Below are 22,151 nucleotides of genomic sequence, written 5' to 3'. Positions count from 1 at the left end.
TGAAAACTCTTCGTCTATTTCAGTTGAAGACGGGAAACATGGGTTTGACAGAGTCATGCGAGTGATTGATGTCCGTTTGTGTTTTATAGTACCGACTGTCTACGCAAGGGGACACCTTTGATGACAGTCCATCTCATCTCTTGCATGACAGACGGACGCTCAAGCGATGCACCTGTTGCGCGCATGAAGCAGCCGCTCGTGCAGGTTAGGTCGCGGCTTGCCCCAGAACTCGGCTTCCTGGGCCAAAACAGGAAATCAGCCACCCGCCGTCTTGAGGAAGTTGACAGCATCAACAACCTAAGTATGGGATAACACTGGCCAATTTAGCACCGGCTGCAGCATCTTTAGACAGCAGGAGAACCGCTCAACCAACCATTTCTGACCAAGTTGTCAACCCTTGGGAATCTTGCTTCTCAGTGCCCTGTTCTCGAAATTGGACAGTGAGCAATTCAAGTTACTAGATGTTAGCACTTGGTCCAGGTACTAAACTCGCAATGGTGGGGCAGTCCCTTACGTCATCCCATTCCGTCATTGAACCTCTTTGGCCAGCTCCTGCCCAGCTGGAGGCACTCAAGCTTGCAGCAGCCGCTATAGTTGCAGGGGCTGCTTAGCAGGCCGAGCGCTGTGGTGGCAGCCTTGCAGCGCTGTAGCGGGCCTGTAGGTGTCCGCGGGTGAGACTGAGGGCGCTGCGGCTGCTGCGATCATCATCGTGATGAATAGTAGTAGGTAGGTACCGTCGGGTAGGTTAGGTTGATCCTGCCGAGAAGCTGAGTAACACTTGTCTCGATGTTTACCTCAGGTTCTCTTTACACTCAAGTCCTCAATTTCCTTCTATCTCTCTGCCCTGACCTGAAGCATCCTCGTCACCATTTCACCACACTCAACTCACGCCTGCGGCATCAACCCTAGAGGCCACAAGAAAAGCCGTCTCATTTCCATTTTCTCGTAACTCAATCTTGCCCCTCCTCCAGGTCGGGCTTCCACGCATCGACGCACTCCGCACTCCGCACTGGTTCGCAGCTTCGGCCATCCACTCAAACCACCACCAGTTCGCGCCCAATCTCCCCACCTCGAAACCACGATTTTCACACCCTCGGCGCCCCTTCAATCCCGAACCCTAGAGACCGTCCGTCCTCTGCTCCTGAACCGCTAGAACACAGAAACAGCTGATCGCGACCCTCGGCCGGCGAGCACGCTTTGTGCACAGCCCAGATCCCGCCAATGTCCCGCCGATAGATCCTCGACCGACAGAGACTCTCCAACCTCCGTTTCCCCCAGCCCGGGTTACGGCACAACCGCCGCAAGCATGTTGGAAGGACTCGTCGCCGGCCTGCTCAATCGCTTCCTGGGCATGTACGTCAAGAACTTCGATCCCACACAGCTCAAGGTTGGCATTTGGTCTGGCGACGTTAAGCTCCGCAACCTCGAGCTGCGCCGGGAAGCTCTCGATCAGCTCAAGCTGCCCATCAACGTCATTGAGGGCCACCTCGGCGAGCTCACGCTGTACATCCCCTGGTCCAACATCCGCGGCGCCCCCGTCAAGGTCTTCATCCAGGATGTCTACCTGCTCGCGAGCCCCAGGGAAGAGGCCGAATACGACGAGGAAGAGGAGAAGCGCAGGCAGCAGAGGCTCAAGATGGAGAAGCTCGAGAGCGCCGAGCTCATCAAGGCTCGTAACAAGGCCGGCATGAGTCAGGAGGAACAGAAGAAGAACCAGAGCTTCGCCCAGAGCCTGGCCACAAAGATTACCGACAATCTGCAAATCACCGTCAAGAACATCCACATCCGCTACGAAGACTCCATCTCCGCCCCGGGCCATCCCTTTGCGCTGGGCGTCACCCTCGAGGAGTTCAGCGCCGTCAGTGCCGATGGCCAATGGAAGCCGACCTTCATCCAGGAGTCGTCTACCGTCACGCACAAGCTCGCGACGCTGGGCTCGTTGGCTGTGTACTGGAACACGGATTCGGAGCTTTTCAGTAGTGGCCGCGAAGCCCCCAATGCCGCCCAAGAAACCATGTCTCACACAGAAATGGTCGACAAGTTCAGGAGCATGCTTGAGAACATCCACGACTCCAATTCGAGCAATCAATTCATATTGAAGCCCGTCAGCGGACAGGCTAAGATTGAGTTGGACAAGTCTGGCGACATTCGCGCGCCCAAATTCAAGGCCAAGCTCCTCTTCGACGAGATTGGTGTCGTGCTGGATGACGACCAGTATCGCGATGCCCTGATGATGGTCGACCTGTTCCACTACTTCATTCGCCATCAAGAATACAAGGCGCTCAAGCCCAAGGGAGTCACTCCGAAAGAGGATCCGCGCGCCTGGCTGTTGTTCGCAGGAAACGCCATCCTGAGTAAGATTCATGACAGGAACCGCAGGTGGTCGTGGGATTACTTCAGAGAGCGTCGGGATGACCGCAGGCGGTACATTGAGCTCTTCAAGAAGAAGAAGCAGGGGCTGCAGCTTGAACCCGACGAAGCCAGCGACCTCGAAAAGCTCGAGTTCAAATTGAGCTACGAGGACCTGAGATTCTGGCGATCATTGGCCCGGAATCAACTGAAGAAGGAGAATGCTGATGCCCTCAGCAGACAGCCTCAACAGCCGCAGCAGCAAGGCTGGGTTGCGTGGATGTGGGGTTCCAAGCCGACGGGCACCATTGAGCAAAACGAAGAAAACACACAGATGACGGAAGAGCAGCGAAAGGAGCTCTATGAAATGATTGACTGGGATGAAAAGACTGCGCTCGCGGAATCTGTCGACGTTCCCCGCGAGGCCGTCAACTTGTGCATCGAGGCGGCCCTCGGCGCCGGCAGCTTTACCCTCAAGAAGAACCCCCATCACAACACCATGGATCTCCTGAGCCTGCACTTTGACGTCTTCAAGGCCAAGGCTCTGCAGCGGAAAGATTCGGTGCTGGCTAGTGTCAGCCTTGGCGGTTTGCGAGTCAATGATGGAACGACTCCCGACTCGCTGTATCCAGAGATTGTCCGAGTCAAGGATGCCCAGACGCGGAAGCCAATCTCCCTCGAGGAGCTGGAGACAACCGACGAGGAGCCCTTCTTCGAGTTTGAGATTGAGCAGAACCCTCTAGAACGCGAAGGAGACATTGCCGTCGTCGGTAAGCTGAAGCCTCTGGAGGTTGTCTGGAACCCCAACTTTGTCGTGGGAGTTGTCGACTTCTTCCGGCCTCCCGAGAGGCACATGGAGTCTATCGCAGCTTTGATGGAGACTGCTGGTGCCACCGTTGAGGGCATCCGTGAGCAGACGCGGGTAGGCTTGGAGTTTGCGCTTGAGGAGCACAAGACGATCAATGCCGAGCTGGATTTGCAGGCGCCCCTCATTATTGTCCCCGTGAGCATCACCGCGAAGGAATCCACCTGTCTTGTTGTGGATGCAGGTCATATGCATGTGAACAGCCAGCTGGTGGATGAAGAGACATTGAAGGAGATCCAGTCGAAGCAGCGCCAGTCTTACAGCGAAGAAGACTTCAAGCGCCTAGAGTCTGCCATGTACGACAGGTTCATCGTCAAGTTCACCTCTACTCAAGTCCTGATTGGGCCCTCGATTGAGGAAGCCAAATCTCAGCTCACCACCAAATCCGGCGGATCGCAGCTACATGTGGTTGAGGAGATCAACGTCGATTTCGTGGTGGAAATGTCAATTCTGCCCAAAGCGCCCAATCTCACCAAGTTCAAGGTCTCTGGCCACTTGCCCATGTTGCATGCCACTGTATCGGATGCCAAGTACAAGAATCTGATGCAGATCATTGATGTCGCCATACCAAAGTTTAACCACCAAGACGAGCAAACAGCGACACCGCCTCCTGCAGCCGCTCAAGGAAGGCCTTCTTCACGCCATTCCTCACGGCCGCGACTCCTCAGTACTTCGTCCAGTCGGTCGGCGCTCAAGACGCGCGAACGCCGACAATCCGCCTTTCCATTCCTCCAATCTTCCAGCGCCGTAATCTTAGAGGATATTGATGACGACGACGACGATTTCGAGGATGCCGAGGACGGAACTCATGGTGACCAAGTCAAGATGCAGCAGCGCAGTTTCGAGTTCAACTTCAAGGTGGACACCCTGAAGGGCTCGCTCTATCGAAGCGATCCGAGTCGGTCGGCTCCCGACGTTCTCCTCGTGGAGCTGGTTGCGGAACGGTTCGATCTCTCCTTCTACACTCGACTGTATGACATGGCGGCCGAGGTGTCCCTTGGGTCGGTGACTGTGGATGACTTTGTGGACAATCCGCCTGCCGAGTTCAAGTCGATCGTATCTACCGGCGACCGAGAGGACCTTCAAGCTGGGCGAAGCCTTGTGCACGTCAAGTTCGTTAAGGTGAACCGCCAGTCACCTGAGTTTATGCCTGTGTACGAAGGGGTTGAAACGAACATAACCACCACGATATCCACCATCAACCTGGTGGTCACTCGCAAGACTCTGCTCACGCTGCTCGACTTCATTCTTGTCACCTTTACAAACAATAATGGTGACGGGCAGTCGGGCCAGGCTAGTCCCGCCCAGATCGACAACGCTGACGACGATGTAGCAGTTGAAGGCGTCGTCATACAGGAGCCGAAGCAGAATACGAATGCCGCTGGCTCAATCCGCGTCAAGATTGAACTGAAGAGTATTCGGCTCATTCTCAACAATGACGGCATCAGACTGGCAACGCTTTCTTTCAACCAGGGTGACGCCGGCATATTCCTCAGGGGCCAGACGATGCGCATATCTGCCAAGCTCGGCGACCTGTCTCTCATCGACGACGTGAACTTGGGCGTTTCAGAGGGCTCACAGCTCCGGAAGCTTGTCACCATTCAGGGCGATGATCTTGCTGATTTTCGCTATGAGACTTTTGATCCTGAGAACCCTCAGGCATACCCCGGATATGACAGCTCAATCTTCCTTCGTGCAGGATCCGTCAAGGTCAATTTCGTGGAGGAACCATTCCGCAAGATTATTGACTTCTTGGTCAAATTCGGAAAGATGCAGGCGCTGTACAATGCCGCACGCCAAGTTGCTTTGAACAGAGCCAACCAGATTCAACAGAGCCCCAGCAAGATCAAGTTTGACGTCGTGGTCAACACCCCCATCGTCGTCTTTCCGCGGGCCGTGACCCCTGGCCGACCCCAGCGAGATCTCATCACAGCTTACCTTGGTGAGATCTACGCACAGAACAAGTTCGTCCCTCTCGATGATAGCCACAGCGCCACCGTCGCAATGAAGGTCTCTGCAGGAATCAGGAACATCCGCCTCACCTCGGACTTCCATTATGCGGATAACAAGTCAGAAGAGCTGGAGATGATTGACCACGTGGATCTTGGATTCCACATCACCCATGCTGAACATACCGACGGCGCGAAGCGACCGGAGACCGAAATCGAAGGAACGCTGTCCGACCTCAAGCTTCACTTGACACAGCACCAACTCAAATTTTTGATGGAGATTTCGAGATCAGTCCCAGCTGCCTTTGCCGGAGATGGTGATGCGAACGCGGATGCCGAACGGGCAGTTGATGACCAGACTCTGGAGCGTGCTAAAGCCGCGCCTTCAGACGATGAATCCAGTGGTAACGAGCAGCCGTTGATCAGCCTCGGCCCCGAGCTCGGCTCGCTTTCCAATGCGTGGACCAAGCTGGACTTCGTCTTCAACGTGAATACCGTAGGCCTCGAACTCATCATGGCCCCTGACAATGGCCCGGTTCACGATGTGGCGGCCTGCAGTCTCTCGCGCTTCTCCCTTGACGACACACGAGTCAAGACGAGGATGATGTCTGACGGCTCAATAGAAGCCGAGGTCTTGGTTCGTTCGTTCACAATCTACGACAGTCGTCCTAGGGAGACAAACAAATTTCGTCGGATCATGACGTCTTCTAATAAGGAAGCGCAGCAGTTGATGGCCAGCGTGACAATGTCAGGCGGCAAGGAACGCAATGTCATTGCTATGGCTACTATTGACAGCCCGCGTGTCATTTTTGCCCTCGATTATCTTTTTGCTATTCAGAAATTTGCCACCGAAGGATTGACAATGGACGAACCCAGTCCTCTGGATACCGAAAGCATCCTGAGTTCTCCCGAGGAATCGGACACGGAATCGATGCAAGTCTCTTACTCGCAGCGGCCATCTATCAGTTCTCCACGGCCTAGTATCTCTGCAGCCGATGCCTCGCTGGAGACCCAACAACAGCAGCCGGCCGCAACGACTATGAACATCTCTTTCCGAGTCAACCTCGTCGATGCTCAAGTCATCTTGATTGCCAATCCGCTTAGCTCCAGCTCAGAAGCAATCGTCCTTGGGATCCGACAGGTTCTTCTCTCTCAGCAACATGCCCTCACGTTTCAAATCTCGCAGATTGGCATGTTCCTCTGCCGGATGGACAAGTTTGAGACTTCTCGACTGAGGATCATTGACGACTTCTCGATCCAAATGAGCATGAACACTCCTCAGCCAAACTCGACTGACATCAATATCGAAATCGAGCCGCTCATTCTGAGGCTCTCACTGAGAGATATTCTGCTTGCGCTTCAGATCATCGGAAGAGCTGGAGAGTTGTCCGGAGCGGAGTCCAAGGGGCCCAAAGAATCGGCTGCTGATCAGAAAGCAAAACAACTGCGATCGAAGGCCAGGTACAGGGCGTCCAGTGGCCGCGGTGGTGCTTCGACAACGGCAAGGAGCAGTCATAGGACAAAGACAATCGACACTTCAGCAAGCTCGAAGGCGGTGGCGTCTGCTCAGAAATCCTCTCTACCCTCAAAGAAGGAGAACGTGTCTGCAACCGTAGATGGCGTCCGCATCGTGCTCATTGGCGACCTCCATGAATTGCCAATCCTGGACATTGGAATTAAGAGTTTCACGGCGGTCGCCGAGAACTGGACCTCGAACCTGAAAGCTGAGGCGGCTGTTGACATGTATTCGAACGTGTACAACTTCTCCAAGTCGAGCTGGGAGCCCCTGCTGGAACCCTGGCAAGTTGGTCTTGGAGTGGCCAAGGACCCCGTTTCTGGCCTTCTCTCTGTGGACGTGGTGTCGAAGAAGACGTTTGACATCACAATCACAACGGCAACGATTGCGCTGGCTTCCAAGTCTTTCGATTTCCTGACAACTACTGAAAATGTACTTGACAAACCTCGAGGCGTCGAAGCTCCATACAGAATCCGAAACTACACCGGCTTCAACGCCGTGATCGAAGCCAAGAGCCCTACCAGCTCTGAGCCAATCACTGTGCATCTCGAAGATGGCCAGGAAGCTCCGTGGAGCTTTGAGCACTGGGAAAAGATGCGTGAGAGCATCCTCGCCGAGACGCAGCCGACCGACGTAGGCATCAAGCTCGAGGCGAGCGGGTTCGATCCTATCAAGAATGTCCGGTTGAACCGCGAGGGCGAGTTTTTGTACAGCCTTCGACCCAAGACGGACAATGTCCTGCATAAGCTCTGTGTGGAAGTGAGCTTGGGTGCGGATAATGTCAAATATGTCACTCTTCGGTCCCCACTTGTCGTCGAGAACGCCACGCAGATTCCCGTGGAGCTCGGCATCTATGATGCCCAGGAGGGCCATTTGCTCAAGATTGAGAAGATTGCCCCCGGGGAGTCCCGGCCGGCGCCGGTTGGAGCTTCCTACGAGAAGAGGTTACTCGTGAGGCCAGACAGCGGGTTTGGCTACCAGTGGAGTGCTGAGCAGCTTTGGTGGAAGGACTTGCTGAAGCGCCCGACAAGGCAGCTGGTTTGCAAGGGAGACGGCGATGATCCCTTTTACTTCCAGGCACATGCATCGTTCAGCAACGCCAATCCCATAACGAGGTAAGCGCGCATCCTTTTGTCGAAACTCCCCATGTTGTTTGCGTTGCTCCAAGAAGAGACGGCGGCGACTGACTTTCTATTTCTGCCCAGGGTCTATCCGTACATGAAGATCAAGCTGTCGGCGCCAGTTACGCTGGAGAATCTGCTCCCTTACGACTTCAAATACAGAATCTACGACAAGAACACAAAGAAGGACTGGTCAAACTTCCTTCGCAAGGGCGGTGTCAGCCCCGTCCATGTCGTTGAGCTCTCTCATCTCCTCCTGCTCAACATCGACATGCAAGATACCGTCTTCAAACCCAGTGACTTTGCTATCATCAACTCTGGTACAAACGAAGATTTCCGCAAGGAGTCTCGCATCGTCGTCAAGGACGATCAAGGCCTTTCCCTCAACCTCAGCCTCCACTACCACAAGGTGCCCAACAGCGGCGGCGCCTTCAAGGTGACGGTGTACAGCCCGTACGTTATCCTCAACAAGACGGGGTTGGATCTCACGGTCAGGGCCAAGAGCTTCCTTCAGCAGGCGAAGTCGGCGGCTGGCCAGTTCCCCCTCATGAACACCTCGAATAGCAACCGACCAAAGGCGCTGCCCTTCATGTTTTCGTACGGCAACGACGACAATCGCAACCGAGCTTTGCTCAAGGTGGCGGATTCTGAATGGAGCAAGCCTCAGAGTTTTGACGCGATTGGCAGCACGTCCGAGGTGATTCTTAACTCTGGGTCTAACAGAAACAAGGAGATTCACCTGGGCATCACTATCAAGTCTGGAGACGGAAAGTACAAGATGACCAAGGTCGTGACGCTTGCCCCACGCTTTGTGCTCAAGAACAAGCTCGATGAAGAGATACTTATTCGGGAATCAAGCTCGTCGGGCTACATGACACTGGAGCCTGGTGCGCTGCAACCGCTTCATTTCATGCAAAACTCTCCAGTCAAGCAGCTGTGCCTTTGCTTCCCTGGGATGAACAACCAGTGGACATCTCCCTTCAACATTGCGGATATCGGAACGACTCACGTCAAGATTGCCAAGGCGGGCCAGCGCCAACGCCTCATCCGGGTGGAGATTCTCCTAGAGGACTCGACCATTTTCTTGCACTTCAGCTTCGAAACCAAGAACTGGCCCTTCTCCATGCGAAACGAGAGCGACACCGAGTTTACCTTTTACCAGGCGAACCCCAACGTCGAAGAGGACGATGTGGAGGACCGAAGTGGCTGGAAGCCTATTCGATATCGTCTGCCCCCTAGGAGCATCATGCCGTACGCATGGGACTTCCCAGCTGCCAAGTTCCGCGAGGTGGTCATTGCGACGGCTGGCAAGGAGCGGCACGTCAAGCTGGCGGAGATTGGCAACCAGTTCCCCATGAAGTTCACGAGCGCCAATGGCACGCAGAAGATTATCGACATCAATGTTGCCGCGGATGGTCCCACGCAGACTCTCATCCTGAGCAATTTCCGCCCGAGCCAGAGTCTGTACAGGCAGAAGACACTGTCCAGGACAAACACTGGCCCGGAAGCGTTCGAGGTCAAAAACCAAGACACCGATGCGAAGTTTGTGGCCCAGCTCAAGTTATCTGGAATCGGCATTTCCTTTATCAACGCTCAGCTGAAAGAGCTTGCATACGTCACGTTCCGGGATGTACAGCTGCGCTTCCTCGACTCGCCCGTGGTCCAGACGATCTCGCTAGCCATAAAGTGGATGCAAATCGACAACCAGCTGTATGGAGGGCTGTTCCCCATGGTCCTCTATCCGAGTGTGGTGCCACAAAAGGCCCAAGAGATTGAAGCCCATCCGTCGCTACACGCTATGGTCAGCCGAGTCAAGGATGACTCGTACGGCGTGCTGTACATCAAATATGCAAGCATCCTACTGCAGCAGATGACGGTCGACCTCGACGAAGACTTTGTGTTTGCTCTGCTGGACTTTTCAAACGTTCCCGGCGCAAGCTGGAGCTCGGTAGATGAGGAGGGAAAACTCTGCGACGAGGATCTGGATATTCCGGAACCCACTCGGCAGGAGTCTGGTCAAGACATCTACTTTGAGGTTCTCAACATCCAGCCTATGCAGATAGACCTCAGCTTCATGCGGACGGAGCGTGTCAACGCGGAGGACAAGACGTCAACCCACAACCCGCTCATGTTCTTCCTGAACGTGATGACGATGGCCATTGGCAATGTCAACGATGCGCCTGTGCGGTTTAACGCCTTGATCCTCGAGAATGTTCGAGTATCGACGCAGGTTCTCATCCAAAACATTTCCAACCACTACAGCCAGGAGGTCATGTATCAGATCCACAAGATCCTGGGATCTGCCGACTTCCTGGGCAATCCCGTGGGGCTGTTCAACAACATCTCGTCCGGTGTCAACGACATATTCTACGAGCCGTACCAAGGTCTGATCCTTTCAGATCGGCCCGAGGAATTCGGCATGGGCATTGCAAAGGGTGCCGCGTCCTTTGCCAAGAAGACTGTATTCGGATTCTCGGACAGCTTCTCCAAGTTCACCGGCAGCCTTAGCAAAGGCCTTGCCGCGGCGTCCATGGACAAGCAATTCCAAGACCGGCGACGCATCACCAGAGCGAGGAACCGACCAAAGCACGCACTGTATGGTGTGGCGGCTGGTGCCAACAGCCTTTTCACGAGCGTCGCGTCTGGCGTGGGTGGTCTGGCGCTCAAGCCTCTCGAAGGCGCTGAACAGGGAGGCGCTCTGGGCTTCTTCAAGGGCGTCGGCAAGGGCGTGCTGGGACTGGCGACCAAGCCTGCTGTGGGCATCTTGGACATGGCCAGCAACGTCAGTGAGGGTATCCGCAACACGACAACAGTCTTTGATGGAACCGAGCTGGATCGCGCTCGATACCCTCGCTTCATACCCAACGACGGCATTGTGCGGCCTTATAACCCCAGAGAGGCACTTGGACAGTACTGGCTGAAACAGGTGGACAATGGGCGATACTTTGACGAACAGTACATTGGCCATCTCGAGCTTCCCAAGGAAGACATGGTTGTCATGGTCACCTTTGCACGCATCCTGTTGATTCGATCACGGCGACTGACTAGTGAATGGGACGTGCCCCTGAAAGATGTGCAGACAATTGCAAAGGAGCGCACCGGCATCAGTCTGTCATTGAGAGATGGAGCGAATGGGCCGTTTATCCCTGTGGGAGGAGGCAGTGAGAGGACGTTCCTTTACAAGATGCTCGGCGTGGCTGTTGAAGAGTTTAACCGGAGGTTTAGGGGAGGTGAGCGATAGTCGGTGCTTTCTTGCATTGTTTTAGTAGCATTATTCCGTGGTATATTATTTGGAAACGAAAAGGGAGATTGAAAAGTGAGTGTGAGATAGGGTTGAAAGGGTTTGATGATTGAATGAATTATGCATTACTTTGTACTTGTTTCTTTGTTCCCTACCCTAGCATTCTATCTGTCTGGATGTTGTAATCCTCTTCAAGCTTCTTATGTTGCAGTGTGGAAACGATGCCTAACGCTGTATCTCTGGATAGTGAAGCAGTTGATGCGTTGTATTTGCTACATGTCATGGTATACCTCATCGTTGAAGACTGGGCTGCTTCTCTTCCGCTTTAGAAGCAGCAATATCGCATATCGTATGATGCATGATACTGAGTATGGACAAAGGGTATAAAAAGATGCATACGTTATAGATGCTTCCCCTTTGAAGCGTCGTAGGAACGATTGAGCTCTTGCTATAAATGACGTGCTGCTCGTGTTGGAAATCGGGTGGCAGACGCGATATCAAGGCTCAACAGCTAAAGCAAATGCTTCTGTCTACTTCGTCTACAGGGCTCACTTGCAAGCGAAGAATGCGATTTACGGGTGCAAGGCTGAGTAGCCCCCTCGGGGAGAAAAGTCTGCATCCCTTCCGAGGTTCCAATCAGAGGAGTAGCGAGGCTCGACTCTGTATAGTTGGGACCCCAAGACACGGGGGACATTCGTTGACTTTGCCATGTGAAGCCTTTCCCTCATCTGCCGAGACAGCCGATAATTTGCTCCGTGCTATGCGAGGTGCACAAGCTTCGTTTGGACGAGCCGCCCGCGCGATCTCAGCTGATGAGGGTTCAGGGTCGAGGCTTTGAACGGGTCGCTTGAGCCGGAACTATTTTGGACGTCCGGCCGGGGACGAGGGTTAACGTATCTCGGGAGGTGCCGATGCAATGGGATGACCTCAAAAGGACAGAGAGGTAAGCGCGCGGCGCATTTGGTCGCCTCTGTTGGTTAGAGCTGGAGCTTGTGTTGCTGAGCACCTGGGATGAGGGTGGCTGTTGTTTCGTTAAGGAGGGCCTGAAGTGGATAGTCTGCGGGAAGAGAGAGCAGCCTCATGATGGTTGCACGCACGCCTTTGTTCGGGTCCGTTCGGCAAGGCACGGCGGCCTTTGGGTGAGCCTGCAGCTCTTCTGCTCCTCTTTGACCGAGGCGTATGTGTAGAGGTGTATGGTGCCTGGGATGCTCCGTAAAGAGAAACGTAATTGCAAGGAGATGTGGGGATGACCAAGATGAGGTGTTGATGGGCCAGGGCTGGTGTTGGGTCCAAGTGCCCGGACCGCATGTCTGGAAACTTGTCCGCAGCTGGTGATTGTGAGATTATGCTTCGTGATGACGATACTCAGACGCAGACAACCAAAGACAGAACGACATGACGCAAAAGCAAGCAGCCATTGCGGTCCAATGAAGCTCATAACCCCATGTTTACCCCAGCTCTCTCCATTCTCCCCAGTTTCCCCGGGTTTCTCGGCTGCCTCCTCGCTCAGAGATCCGACAGAATGGTTTGGAAACTCTGGGGGAGGAGAATCGTTGCATCGGACGCCGCCGACGGCCCTGGCGATGTTTGCGGGGGTGGAGGAGGCGCGGACGGAGGAGGCCGAAGGACCGCAAGGCTAGAGCAGACAGAGCGCGCGTCCGGATGGCGTCTGGCTGGTCTGGAGAAGGCCGGATTTCAGCCGCACCCTACCCTTCTGCTGCTGCTCAATTCCCGTCCTTGATTGCTAGTCATGCTCCATGCTATTTTACTTCCATGGTTGTCTTTCCCCCCCTTGGGGAAAAGAGGCAACAATGGCAGTTTGGGGATCTCTGTCGATGGAGTTGGTAGGTAATGATTAGCAAATCCCGGAGGCGCGGGCTGGAAGCGGTAACGTAATTCGTATCGAAGCGCGGAGCTGGCTTGGCCTCTTTGGGTGGTTTCTCCAGTGGATTGACGGACTAAATTGCCCATGGCCAGAAGATTCTTACCGAGAAGAGTTCGAGCAACCGATGAACAAGCAGCGCAAAGCTTGGAAGCAACCCGGCCGACAGCGAAGTCTGTTGTGCTACGGCGTAGCGTTGTGTAGCAGAAATAGTCTCCGGGTGGCTTGCCACGAGCCAAAGGCCGTAGGGCGTAGAGTCTCCTTTGTCGAAGCGGCTCACCTCGTGGTGAAGCTGGAGAATGATGGGGCCGGCCGTCAAAGGTGGCGACGATATTGTGGGAATCAAGGCGATGAATGAAATGAAGTGGAGGTTTCTTCATTTGAAGATGAGGAACAAGGGAGAGAAGTTGCGGTATGGGCAGATGCGGCTTGACGCGGGTAGCGAAGAACCAGCAGTTTCGAGTCACGACGGATCTTGCTTCTTGCTAGTATGCCGACGAGATCTGCTTTGCGAGATTATACTCTTCTTTGCCTTGGTGTTGAGCATGAGGTCCTATTTAGCTGTACGCAATGGATGCAGGAAAACTCCTGCTTGAAGTGGTGTGCTGGTTGAGTCCAGGCGAAGGCACCTTGCTGGGGCCGGGCTCGTTTTCGCTTTGCCTGTGCCTCGGAGTTTAGCTGATTATGCGTGGTTCATGATTGCTTGACTGACTGATAGATGAGTAGGAGTGTGAGTGGAGAACAGGCGACTGATTGCTGGGGTTGGAAGCCATGGAAATGGACCAGAGCCGGTCCGTTTGAAATCATCGTGGTCGCGTGTCTGTGAAAATCCGGAGAGCAGCGTCGTGTTGCCCCCACACGATTGCGGGTTCCAGTATGATATTGACATTCATGCAGCGCGGATAGGAGGGCGTACATGCTGAGGGTATCATCGTATCGTGGTGTTGTTGGTGATGGATCGGTGGGCGATGGCTTCAGCATCACACTCGTCCCTCGGTTCCCGGCACAGAGTGATCACTTATCAGAGCACGTGTACTGTAGCTGTACGTGCTGCATCTCATGTATGATGACAACCATGACTTGGCTTGTAAGCTCGAACCCCCCCAGAAATCCGAAAGCCTTTCGGGGTAACAAACGTCCCTCCATTCCTGTCAAGCCTCCCGAATCATCGATCAGCGTGAGACACCAATTGGGAGGCTGAACTGACACGCCACAAACCAGGGCTGCCCGTCCTTGGCATGGCTGCCATGGCCTAAGTAGCGCCACGCTCGACCGCAAGGAACTGGATGCCATGCATTATCGAAGGACACGACCAAAGCTCCGAAAGCTGTTGGCTTGCCGCAAGGGCTCGAGTCCGCCGGGACTGGCCGAAACAGTCGTAGGTGAAATTGACCAGTTATTAGCGCCTCTGCTGTGCTTGCTCGCGTCTGCCCAGCGAATGACACTGGATATCGCCATGCTCCGGGCAAGAGGCTGAGCGTTCGGTCTTGACTGGGATTCCTCTGGTTGGATTTGGCGGCCAGCCCGGATATCAAAGACTCAACGCGAGACAGTGGAGGAAGCTGGGGAGATAGCACTACCTACTAGATAGCCTCTGGGGCCTGCATCATCGATTCATCACGCCTCTGAAACGTAATCTCCAGGCCCGACATCGTCGTTGGATGTCTTTGCAGCTGATCGATGCAGAGCAGAAGCTGATTGACGAGCAGCACGAGCTAGGGGTGGAAAAGCTGGACACTTGAATCGAGACTCGGCACCACGGATGCTGCATGATTTGCTGCTGGACGCTGGCAAAAGGTCCCTTTCTTCGCAGCTCGCAGTACTACGAGTGTGTGCTATGCAAGGCGAGCCTTATCACGGACCTGGCGAGCTAGTCAGTCCTCACCGGGCTTTGGTCCCTCCCATGTGCTGGCGGCTGCTTCTGGATTTTGGCTGCATGCTTGGCACCGCACTTGTGCATCACGGCCTTTCTCTTATCGACTTGTCAGCTCGTGCACCCCCGGAGAATGATGGCCCCTCCTCCAGCAACGGGGCTGGCCAACTAGAGGGCGGAACGCAGCGCCACCAGCAGAGCCGGTCGATACGCTTCGTTGGCTGGACGGGAGGCCTTGGTGGCTGCTGTGCGAACCTTCCACAACGGGCAACGACTTTCAGTGAACGCCACCGATCCTAGCATGACTGCGTCCAGGATCTGGACGAATGTGTGTCGATGTCCGTTGGCCTGGTTGCTTGGGGAGGGATCCTTATCAATGCCAGATTAGACTGCGAAGCCGCGAAGCCTTATCTCGTGTCGACTGGGGGAGAAGCTGACGAGGCGATATCGCGTGCAGTTAATCGTACAAGATAGCATTTGTCGGCAAGCCTGGACCAGAAGCCCTGACATGACAGATTAGCGGAGAAAACGGGGTCTGGCTTTGGACTGGCCTGGAGCGAGAGACGGCAAGGGGTTGATGGGGCCAACGAGAAGCCAGTTGTTAGACAGAGGTCACTTGTGCGTCTGGGATGGATCGTAGGGTGTACTCGTACAGTAATACGACGTCTCATAGGCCGCGCCACTGATAGAGACAAAGGGGCGATTCCTCTCGCCGTGTCTCAACCGTCTTTCGTATTGTGTGTCGATGACGAGATGGCTGAGATCGGAGAGATGACGACCGTCGTCTTGGTTCCGGCCGGGAGACTGGATGTTGATGGCAGCCAAGCTCTGATCGTCAGCATCAACTTCCAAGATGTTGTTATCACTGGCGATATCATTGGCATTGGCTGTTGGATCAGATGCTTCACATGGAGACTGAATTTTTTCCTTCTCGAATGCTGCTAGTGTCGATGGTCGGTGACGGGACTAGCAGGCGCAGAAGTACCTCTGGTCGGTGGAAAAGGTCCCGGCCGTGGTGATACAGTGAGGATTGGGTGATTTGCGTACCGTGCACAGACATGCGTTGACGATTGCGGGGAGAAAGAACTTGCCAGCACGGGCATTGGAGGTGGCGAGAGGAAGTACCGACAAGGCTGGGCATGTAAGGTATCGATAGGCGAACGCTCGGCTGTTTCTTGCGTTGGTCGAGGTATGTAGGTAGACTTTGACGCTGCCAGCCAAGCAGCCAGTAGGTTGGCCATGAAAGAGTGTCAAAGGACTGCTGTAAATACTGATACCAGGTAGACGGATATCAATTGACACTCCAGATCCTCATTGTTGCGAGTGTGCCAATACCTTATCCAGATGCTTCATGATACCTCTCGCAAACGGCCGAGGTAGCGCACAGTGCGCACAGCGACCATCCGTGTGGGGTGCCCTGGGCGGTACATGACGGTGCCCTGCCCTGCCCTGTGCGGTGGCGTGCCGCATTGAAAATCTACGGGCAGCCAAGAGCGACGCGGGCTAGGGCATTTTGCAAGCGCGCTTTTCCTCGGAGCAGCGCTGCCGCTTTGGGCTGGACCCTCGGCTGTCCAGGCGCTGGCACCCCCTGGAACACGCCCCGAGAGCCTCCCAGAGCCCCCCCAAGGACCGCCATAGACGCCCCCCAAAAGGCCCCAAACAGGCCTAGGCAGCGCTAGACGGACCCATGCCGTGGATAAGGCCCAAGGCCAGGGCTTCTCCACACATTCTTTTTTTTCGTCGTCAACAACCAGAAACGATGCTGGTCTGGTCGGTCCATCCTCTGCGAAACGGCGTTGCCGCTGGTGCTCGTGTGGGCTCTTGACAAGTGCTGGCGGCCCTTGTTGTACCTGGGCCAGCAATCCATGCTGCCGTCGTTACTTGTACGAGTAAGAGCGCGCATGACCCGGTCTGGCGGCGCTGGCGATCGCCCGAGTACAAAAACGCCAGCCTCGACCCACGAATCCGGCGATGCCTCTCTCTTTTCTCCCCAGGATTCTCGGGTTCGAACGTCACGCCGTCATTCGTCCGCTCCTTTGGGCTTCCTCCCAGGTTCAGCGTCCCTGCTAACCTGCTCTTGCTTCTTCCAACCCCTTTGCTTCCGCCCTCTCAGTCTGGTTGGCTGACCTTGGCTCATTTGGTTCAACTCCAGATCAGCTTCGTGTTGCTTCAACAGACCCTGATAGCCTTGCTCAACCCAAGGCTACAGCACTTCGGCTTTGCGAAGCGTCTGACAGACGGACAAGCCAACCCGGGGGAGAAGAAGAGAAGGAAAGGTCGAGTCGACAACGACTTGACAAGTCTCTCGAGACAAACACAGGAGACGACAACCAGAGTCTAGACTGACAAAAATCGCCATACGCAATGGCTGACTCTGCCCCCCAGCAGAATGCCGTCGACGGCATTCACCACAACCCGGATCCGGCCCTGGAGCCCGCGCACCAGCACCAGCACCACCACAAGCACCACTCGTCCCGTGTCGACGCCGCTGGCCACGACGATGCCGTCTACACCAAGGGCGTCAACCTGGACCCGGACCTGGTGCCGGTGCAGGACCACACCCACGACGAGAAGCACCACATCCCCACGCCCGAGTACAGCGACCACGAAAAGATTGGCCAGACGGACATTGTGCGCACCGGCATCGACTCGGACGAGGCCGACTCGCAGCGCCGCTGGCGCTTTGGCATTGCCTACCGCCACTACCGCGCCTTTGTCCACATCTTCATCTTCCTGCTCTTCACCGGCTGGTGGATTGCGTCGCTGATCCTGCACCGCAACGACAAGAACTGGGTCGTGCCCTTCCTGCTGTGGCTGGCCATCACCATCCGCCTCTTCTTCTTCCATGTGCCCATCCGCTACGTCTCTAACGCCATCAAGTGGGTGTGGCAGCGCACCGCCCTCGTCATCTATGCTCGCATCCCTCCCAAGGCGCGCACGCCTGCCGGTGCCGCCGTGGCCCTTGCAACTGTCCTGGTCGGCTCCTTTGCCTCTGAGGAGAGCGCCGACAACACGCGCGAGAACCGAGCCGTCAGTCTGTTCGGCATGCTTGTCATTCTCTTTGGCTTCTGGATCACCAGCAACAACCGCAAGCATGTCAACTGGCGCACCGTCATTGGCGGCATGCTGGGCCAGTACATCATTGGTCTCTTTGTCCTGCGCACCGGTGTTGGTTACGACATCTTTAAGTTCATTGCGGACCGCGCCGGCGACTTGCTCGGCTTTGCCCACGATGGTGTTGCCTTCCTGACTACCGCTGATGTGGCCGCGCTCCCCTGGTTCTTCTTTGGCGTCATCCCCGCCATCATCTTCTTCATCTCTCTCGTGCAGGTCCTGTACTACATTGGCTTCATCCAGTGGTTCATCAAGAAGGTGGCCACTTTTGTCTTCTGGGCGCTCAACGCCTCCGGTGCCGAGGCTGTCGTCGCTGCCGCCACGCCCTTCATCGGCCAGGGCGAGTCTGCCATGCTGGTCCGCCCCTTCGTCCCTCACATGACCAATGCCGAGCTTCACCAGGTCCTGACCTGCGGCTTCGCCACCATCTCGGGTTCCGTCCTGGTCGGCTACATTGGTCTCGGTCTCAATGCCGAGGCTCTGGTGTCGTCTTGCATCATGTCCATCCCCGCCTCGTTGGCCATCTCCAAGCTTCGCTACCCCGAGACGGAGGAGACGCTCACCGCCGGCCGCGTTGTCATCCCCGACGACGATGAGCACAAGGCTGAGAACGCCCTGCACGCCTTCGCCAATGGCGCCTGGCTCGGCATCAAGATTGGCGGCACCATCATCGCCTCGCTGCTCTGCATTCTCGGTGCCGTCGGTCTCATCAACGGCCTCCTTACCTGGTGGGGCCACTACATCAACATCAACCACCCTACGCTCACTCTCCAGACCATCCTGTCTTACGTCTTCTACCCGGTTGCCTTTTTGCTCGGTGTTCCCCGCAACGGCGATCTCCTCCGGGTTGCCAAGCTCATTGCCGAGAAGGTCATCACCGTAAGTGTCTCCTCGATCCGTAGTAATCACGGTTGCGTCTCCTTGCTTGTGATGTGATAATAACTCTGGTGTCTCTTCAGAACGAGTACAATGCCTTCAACGCCATGGCCACCGACCCCTACTACGAGGACATGTCTCCGCGCTCCCAGCTCATTGCTACCTATGCCCTTTGCGGTTTCGGCAACATTGGCTCTCTGGGTATCCAGATTGGTATCCTCAGCCAGCTGGCCCCTTCGCGTGGCGGTGACGTTTCTCGACTGGCCCTCTCTGCGCTCATTTCTGGCGTTTTCTCGACGCTGACCTCGGCCTCTGTCGCTGGTCTGGTCGTCACTACCCAGCTCTCCCACTTCACCCGACCTCCTGCGTCTGGTTAGAGTATTCTTTTTTTTCTCTCTTGTGCGAGCAGTGTTGATGATTTGTTCCATGTTCGGGACGACATCGTGTGAGTTTTGAATGAGCAATTAGCAGAGGATGAAGAACTCGAGGAAGTGGAAAAGAAGATACCCCGCCACGATCTGAGCTCGGATGTGAGCGGTCAACTTAAGGAGCATCTTTAATCGCCGTGATGAGATACCATCAATCCAACAAAGTCGCCCGTAAACGAACCCTCTGGGTCGGGCATGACAAGTTTCGAGTTTCTGTTCCCGTGCTGTCTGTTTTTTGTGCGTATGAAGTTGGCTGCTCTAGCCGTGAGTGGCTGCTGTAAGATGATTGATAATTGCCTTTCATCAGGTGCCGCCTTTGCAGTGATGATTGCACACAAAGCTTTTCTCTAGTTCTCAGCTCTCACCCACTGTCTGTTTCTGGTCAGATTAGAATCGGTTCCTGCGCCTTATTATGCCCAGATTTATAAGAGCTAACAGATTATAAGATTCTATATAAAAGAGACTTCTAACTAGTAAATATTATAAAGCACAACTCTTATACTAGCAGAGGCCCTAGTCATAAGGCTATTCTAGATTTATTAGTTATAGGTTTACTGCCTTTAAGGCTATTCTATACTATATCTCGCTAAGGTTAGACATTTCTGCAGCCTTCTAAATTAATAATACCTTAAAATATATATATTTTACCTTATTTTAAAGGTTACTATAAGCTAATAATTAAAGAACGCATTACAGGGCGGCTTGCAGGGGTTATTGCCTGCTATTTAATAATTAATAAACTAGACATTATACTTCCTCTAGCTGCTCCTTAAAGCAAAGTATAACAGGCATTTAAATTTAGTAAAGGCAATATACATATAGCAGGCTTATAGTAACATGCTTAAAAAGCTTAAAATACACTATCCTAGGCATATTTAAAAACTAAAAAGCCTTAAAAATAAGTACTAGGACTGCTAAAAGTTATAGCAGGTATAAAAAAAAGCTAAGAACTTATTAAGAATAACCTATAATTTTAAAACTAGGCGGCTAATAATAAGCAAGGTAAATAAAAAGCTTATTATTTAACAGCATTATCCCTATAGCCATTAGGTTATTAAAAGTAGCATCCTAGTTAGTTAAGGCGTTAAGATTAAGACTTAGGAGGAGATTTTCTTAATAAATATACCTACTGGCTGCTATATTTATAAAGTAATAAATACCACTAGCTTTACTTAATTAAATAATGCTAATAACCTAGATAATAATATTATTTTTAAGCCTTAGGATAAAAAGATAGAAGAAATAAAAACTTTACCTGCTATTAGCAAGTTATTACTATTACCGCTGCTGCTAGTAATACTATTAATGCTAATGCTATTAACTCCCTTACTATTAATAATCTTATTATTATCTTATATATTAAGCGCTAGCTAATAAGAAAGGAATAAAATAAAAAGGCTTATAAAGGATAATAAAGCTGTAATATTTAAAGGCATCTGTTAGGCATTAGCTGCCTTATTAAGCTGCTCTGCTAAGCTGGCTGCCTAGCCGCCCTGCAAGCATATTATAAGATTATAAGTAAAGGGCGTAGAAGACTTTAAAAAGGCAGTGTAAAGTTATTTCCTCCTTATAAATAAACAGGGCATGCCTTTTATAAACTGTTTAGTTTATTAGCTTTATTAAGATCTGCTAAATATTTTAATATAGAATTTATTACTATTAGGTTATATATAGAATATATAGTTAGTAATTAATTTCCCTAATAATTTATAATATCTCTTCTCTTATAACTTCTAGTATTCTAAATAGCTTTAAAAATCCTATAATAGCATAAGGTTATTATTATCCTAGCATTATTAATTCACTCTTACATAGCCTAAAATTAACTATTTACTATCTCTTACTGCTTATTAGCTTTAAATTTTACCTTTTTTAACTGCATTTTTATATACCTCTATCTGCATTATTAACTTTAATACTAAATACTTTATTTTCTATTTATTTTAATTCCTCTAGCTAATCCTAATAATTGCAATATGCCTTTTAAAGCCAGCTACTAATATATTCTTAAAGCTAAAGGCTGCTTATAATTAGGATAACCTTATTAGCATATTAAGCAGCTTATTACAGAGCTTCCCTTTTATCTAGCATTAAAATATTAATATCTTCTTACTAACTTTTACTAAGACTCTTACTATTAAGCTTAATAAAGTTATAAAGACCTATAACTGCATAAATAAGCAGAATCTAGTTATTAAACTTATACTTAGCAGCGCTATTATAAATAACCTTCTACTTCCACTTATATCTGCTAAATACATTCTTAATAATAGTTCTCTTTTAAGCATGCTATAAGTTAAATAGTTCTTTATAATCCTATAGTTATTAATTAAGATCTCCCTAGTCTTTTAAATAGTAATAAGTCCTAGCATAAGGAATTATAATGCCTTACTATATGCTAAATCTAGCATTTATAAGCTAGAAGCAGCCAGCCAGGATTACTAATAATTATATTAGCGCCTGCAGTAAGAGATTTAAGTTATTTAAAAATCCCTTGCCACTAGTAAGAATATAGGTAAATAGGCTATTAAAGGTAGCGCTAATAAGTATATTTTATAAGATATTATTCTTATATAACTAGAATCTCTATTACCTTACTATTAAAATATATGCCAGGATATATATGCTATTAATAGCCCTAATAGCTTTATTAAAGGCGCTATATTTCTAATCTAACTTAATAAGTAGTAAGATATATATTAAATTTAGCTGCTAAATAAAACTAATATATAGTTATTATATAAAATCCTTAACCTTATAAAAGATCCTTAATACTAATGCCTGGCTTATATAAAAGCAATATGCTATATTATATTAAGGTTTATTATATATGTAAATCTATAAAAATACTATCACCTTCTGCTTAAGGCTTTAGGTCTAATTATAGCTAAGACCTGTGTTTATCCTTAGCTATTTATAAAAGCTAATAAACACAGC

General features: G+C 52.0%; 2 protein-coding genes across 2 annotated transcripts; both read left to right on the top strand.

The window, feature by feature from the left end:
• Positions 1-1,306: 1,306 nt before the first annotated feature.
• TRIREDRAFT_65104 (uncharacterized protein) lies at positions 1,307-11,041 on the top strand (the record flags this gene model as incomplete). The annotated part of the gene is made up of 2 exons (XM_006967006.1): positions 1,307-7,794; positions 7,885-11,041. 2 exons carry the CDS (start codon positions 1,307-1,309, stop codon positions 11,039-11,041), a joined length of 9,645 nt encoding a protein of 3,214 aa, XP_006967068.1.
• A 5,805-nt stretch (positions 11,042-16,846) lies between these two features.
• Positions 16,847-19,357, top strand: TRIREDRAFT_49970 (uncharacterized protein). Its single transcript, XM_006967005.1, has 2 exons — positions 16,847-18,789; positions 18,870-19,357. The coding sequence occupies exons 1-2, from the start codon at positions 17,161-17,163 to the stop codon at positions 19,161-19,163; spliced, it is 1,923 nt and encodes a 640-aa protein (XP_006967067.1). The 5' UTR covers positions 16,847-17,160; the 3' UTR covers positions 19,164-19,357.
• The last annotated feature ends 2,794 nt before the right edge of the window (positions 19,358-22,151 follow it).

The sequence above is a fragment of the Trichoderma reesei genome (genome assembly GCF_000167675.1).
Source record: "Trichoderma reesei QM6a unplaced genomic scaffold TRIREscaffold_15, whole genome shotgun sequence".
NCBI classification, from domain to species: domain Eukaryota; kingdom Fungi; phylum Ascomycota; class Sordariomycetes; order Hypocreales; family Hypocreaceae; genus Trichoderma; species Trichoderma reesei.
Note: the sequence above shows the minus strand (reverse complement) of the source record. Positions and strands in the feature narration are given on the sequence as shown.

Bases quoted from the DNA above. Each gene is read 5' to 3' on its own strand.
- TRIREDRAFT_49970 (XM_006967005.1), top strand. From the start codon at position 17,161: ATGGCTGACTCTGCCCCCCAGCAGAATGCCGTCGACGGCATTCACCAC. The intron at 18,790-18,869 runs GTAAGTGTCTCC...GTGTCTCTTCAG, and splicing joins TTGCCGAGAAGGTCATCACC to AACGAGTACAATGCCTTCAA.